At 41.8% G+C, this 4,723-nt stretch overlaps 1 protein-coding gene across 1 annotated transcript in view; it reads left to right on the plus strand.

The window, feature by feature from the left end:
• traip (TRAF-interacting protein) overlaps window positions 1-4,723 on the plus strand; it is a 6,887-nt gene extending 2,164 nt beyond the window's left edge. Inside the window, exons 6-16 of the mRNA XM_072452840.1 lie at window position 1; window positions 77-171; window positions 269-382; window positions 457-544; window positions 618-707; window positions 786-874; window positions 943-1,098; window positions 4,128-4,173; window positions 4,248-4,355; window positions 4,426-4,476; window positions 4,602-4,723. The exon at window position 1 is cut by the window's left edge and continues 127 nt beyond it. Coding sequence (XP_072308941.1) covers window position 1; window positions 77-171; window positions 269-382; window positions 457-544; window positions 618-707; window positions 786-874; window positions 943-1,098; window positions 4,128-4,173; window positions 4,248-4,355; window positions 4,426-4,476; window positions 4,602-4,709 — 946 coding nt within the window. The 3' untranslated portion in view covers window positions 4,710-4,723. The remainder of the gene's footprint in view (window positions 2-76; window positions 172-268; window positions 383-456; window positions 545-617; window positions 708-785; window positions 875-942; window positions 1,099-4,127; window positions 4,174-4,247; window positions 4,356-4,425; window positions 4,477-4,601) is intronic.

The raw sequence follows: 4,723 nt of genomic DNA on the forward strand, positions 1-4,723 counted from the left end.
AGTACATGACATTTCACAGACTAAATGACATGGCCACACTACAATGATATAATCTTTACTATTGTTTGCGCTGCAGAAACAAATGGCTTACCTGGAAACGCAACAGAATGACATCCAAGCGGCCAAAGAAGAAGCCAGAAGACTTCGCACCAAAATGAAAACATATGAAAGGTACTTATAATATAGATCTGTGTACTGAATCTGATCTTTTTCTTGAATTCATTTGAATATCGTTCTATGCGCTTCACTAACACTGCCTTGGGACCAGCCTGGACATCTTGTTACAGGGCCAGAGGTCTGAGGTGGAGTCTATGATCACTGATATGGGTGTGAGTCAGGCCGCTGTGGAGCAACTCTCGATCTACTGTGTTTCTCTCAAAAAGTAAGTGGCAGTAGGTTGCTTACCCAGTGTGCTCGCGCCTCAGAAATGGTATTTATTTGACTTGTGCCACTCAGGGAGTATGACAATCTGAAAGGGAGCCTCAAGAGTTCAAACGAAATGTGTGAAAAGCTCAAGAGAGAAGTGCTTTCAACCAATAACAAGGTATTCTTTATGTTTCAAAGTTTTCACATTCAGCGTTTCATTCTCATCTTAAACCAAACTCTTATTATTACAGCTACAAAAAGCCACAGTGGAGGTGAACCAGACTAATGAGGATATGAAGGCTTTACACAAAGATCTGAGTGCTGCTGACAAAGAAATCTCTGTAAGACCAATTTGTTTGTTCTATTCTTCTGGTTTTCTGGTGGGGATTTACTCAATTGGATCACGTCTCCTCAAACAGAGCCTAAAGAAGAAGATCGAAGTGTTACAGCACACTCTGAGCACGCCATCTCGTACAAATGAAGCCCTCAGTCGTCTTGTATTTGAAAGGTAACGTGGTCCAAACCTCTTGCTGCCTGTTCAAGCAGCGTGGTCCTCACTTGATGTGTCTGTTACAGCCCGGCTCCTCTGGAACTAAGGCATCCTCGACTCCATCAGCCCTCAGACAGTGACGACATCGACCTTAACATGACGTATGACATCAGCACCCCAGAGGACGTGTCCAAAAAGCCATCCCTGGTCCCATCAAAGAAGATGCGCTTTGACCCATTATCGTAAGTTCATGCAAATCAAGATTAATAAAAGCTCATATTTCTGCTGGAGCTTTGTAACTTTTGTAACATTTCTTGATTCAAGAAAACAATTTATTTCAATACAATTTTTATTACCAGTAGTACTTAAATTATTCTTTGATCAATTCCTGCGTGTTGGGAGTTTGCATGTTCTCCCTATGTCTGCGTAGGTTTCCTCTGGGTGCTCTGGTTTAAACATTTACAATAGTGCATCGTAATTGTGAATGCGAATGGAAATTAACTCACAATTAGCCACAATCCGGTGTGTTTACAGCATTTGTTTCATGTTTGTTCATTAACATGCACTGTCCTGACCAAACAAAACATGTGAAACAAACATTACATGAATTTGAGACAAAGAAATCAAGAAGATCTACTTTGTGATATTTGCTTCTTTCAAAAATAATGATCTGAGAAGTTTCAAATAAAATTAAAGCCGCAAGCGGCATCCAACAGCCCTCGCAGGCCGCCGGCCTTCCGACTCTGCGCTTTCGACTTGATAAAGATGGCGCCCTTATTGTGTTGAATTAAAAAAGAACTTGCCAGACGGCGACACATTGGACATGGCCAATCCAGTGCAAATCAACACAAGTGTCAGTCAAATTTGCTGCTCCGCCGCACAGAGACCGTAGCACTTAGAATATAAATATGGATAACTTTTGATGCCCTGCTTGTGTAAATGATATTTCCCAAAGTAAAGCTTGATCGAGCTATTGCCCACGGAGGAGTTTGTTAAAGTGTGAAGCGTAAATGTGAACATTTCAAAGATTTGGCGTTTTCCCATTTGTGACAGTATATTTGCAGCTCCACGGCACAGAGACCGTAGCACTTAAAATCAAAATATTGATAGCTTTTGATGCCCCGCTTGTGTAGATAATTTCCCCCAAATATGAGCTTGATCGGGCAATCGCACTAGGAGGAGTTCGTTAAAGTGTGAAGCGTAAAAATGTGGTCATTTTAGAGATTTCGCTGTTTTCCCATTTCTGACATATATTTGCGGGTCCGCCACACAGAGACCGTAGCACTTAGAATCAAAATATGAACAAGTTTTGATGCCCCGCGTGTGTAGATGATATTTCCCAAATATGAGTTTGATCGGACAATCGCCCTAGGAGGAGTTTGTTAAAGTGTGAAGTGTAAAAATGTGGTGATTTGAGCGATTCTGCGATTTTCCCATAAGGATAACATGGGATGTTTCTGTCATTGCTACGGTTACGCCGTACAAAATATGACTTTGGCTCTCATACTTGTATGATCAGGATGGCAAATTAGAATTTTGTGCAAAATATCATGTCATTTGGAAAAACCTTATTGTTTATAGGCCACTCTGAAGGCCAAATAGTCAGAATTCTGGGAAACGTTTGCGGCTCCGTCGCACAGAGACCGTAAAAGCTATCCTTAAAATTTGGATAACTTTAGATGCCCCACTTGTCTAGAGGACGTACACCGATTTTGACGTTGGTGGGCAAAACGCCCTAGGAGGAGTTCGTTAAAGTGTAAAACATAAAAATGTGGTAATTTGAGAGATTTTGCGGTTTTCCCATAGGGATAAAATGGGAGGTTTATGTCATCGCTACGACTACGCCGTAAAAATTTAGCCATTTTTGTTATTGGCTTTTGTGATCGGGACGGCAAAATAGAATTTTGGGTAAAGTTTAGACAATTTTGGTAAAACTAATTTTTGACCTTCAATGTTAATTTAAAGGTCACTCTGTAGGGGGCGCTATCGCGGCCATTTCAATTTTGAAAAACTGGTCCAAACTAGAAAGTTTAACAACTGATTCAAATTTGGTCATAATCGGACTGGTTTTGATCAAATGGGAGCAATTTTTAGATCAGCAATATTCCAAAATAAGTTGTCCAACTTTGCGGCTGCGCCGCACACAGACCGTAAAAGGTATCTCAAAAAATTGGATAACTTTAGATGCCCCACTTGTCCAGAGGACGTCCGCCGATTTTGAAGTCGGTGGGCAAAACGCCCTAGGAGGAGTTCGTCAAAGTTTGACGTGAACAAAATGGCTAACACAGCGTGTTTTCATTTTCAAAGGAAGATGGCGGCCATAGGGTAAGTCTGGGGGCGTGGCAACAATAATATTTTTTTTTTTTGTCCTCACAAGAGGAATGCGTGTCCCGAATTTCGTAGCTCTAAGACAAAGTTGACCTCGGGGCATCTCCCATAGGCGCAATGTATTTTGACTTTTGTCGGTGGCGCTGTCGCGCCATTTTTTAACGAAAAAAAAAATGGCCCAGAAAAAATCAAATTTTTCGCCGATTCTGAATTTTGGGCAAAGTTTGGTGAGTTTTTGAGCATGTTCAGGGGGTCAAATTAGAGCTCAAAAAGCAGAAGAACAAGAAAAATAATAATAATTAAAAAAATATATATATTTTTTGCAAAAACAATATAGCCGTTTCCACTATAACAACAAATGATACATCGTTTGAAAGCTCTAAGCCTTCCCGATGCCGTCATGGGGTGGAATCATCATTACGAGCGCTTACGCGCTCGTCACTCCCTATTCCGTCGGGATGCCCCGCCCACTCCCCATAGACTTCCATTGATTTGAGCAGATACAAGCATGGCCCATGCCTGCGGCATGGACTCTCGCGTACGGGACGATGCCAGGAGTGTTTTTGGAGGAATGCAGCGCTTCGCGCTGCTGTTGTCAACAATGAGTGAATGGGCTACGCCCATTCACTCATTGTTGACGATTTCTGTCATAGCAGGAGTAAGTATGCATGATCCATGCCTTCGGCATGGGCTAGTTCACTGTACTTGCCAGGGGCGACGGGGTACCAAACATGCGGGCTGTGCCCGCATGTCTGCGCCCGCATGTTTGGACAGTTGCAACGCTGCCTTCGGCAGCGTTGCGGGAGCAATAGGCCCTCCGCCCTGCTGGGGCTCGGGCCTAATAAAAGATTTCCCATAATTGAATTGAAATCAAGAGCTATTATTGAAAAATGTTTATCTCTAAAGAAACAAAAGTCTATTTGTGTGATTCTTTGTTCTACAGAGTGGCTTTAGGTAAGCACAATCAGAAAAGTACATCTCTAAGCAAGGCAAGTATTTTCTTTTTTTTAGGCATGTTTATGACAAAATATTAGATTCACCAATAGTTGTACTTTTATCTCAGGCACGAGATGAAGATGATCCCATGGATCCTTTTTTGAAGAATTCCCTACTTTTCCGAAAGAAGACTTTTGGAAGCATGTTGGACCCTCAGAAGAGTCGGATTGGAGTGGTATGTGCCTCACACACTGTGATGGCTTTTGTCATGCATGTATCTTGAAAGAATATGTTTCTCATTTTAGGTAAGAAGTGGCTATGATGGATTAGGTGGAAGGACAAAATTCATCCAACCTGTATCCTTTTTTTTTTTTCTTCATAGTTTTGTCTATGCATGTTTTATATTGGCTATGAAAAGTTTAAAGTACAATACACATCTTCAGCTCTGACACACATCAGTTCTTTAACCAGTCTATTCCAGTCTCCGCTCGCTGAGATTCGCCCCCTTATAAAGGCCAAGCGGAAAAAGGTGACCAGACCTGGACCGAAAATTTCACCTTGTCTCACTTTGGATCATTTTCTGGAGTAACAATCTTTGTTGTT

Source organism: Eucyclogobius newberryi, unplaced genomic scaffold (assembly GCF_026437365.1).
Source record: "Eucyclogobius newberryi isolate DKJ021-1_F unplaced genomic scaffold, fEucNew1.0.hap1 SCAF_19, whole genome shotgun sequence".
NCBI classification, from domain to species: domain Eukaryota; kingdom Metazoa; phylum Chordata; class Actinopteri; order Gobiiformes; family Gobiidae; genus Eucyclogobius; species Eucyclogobius newberryi.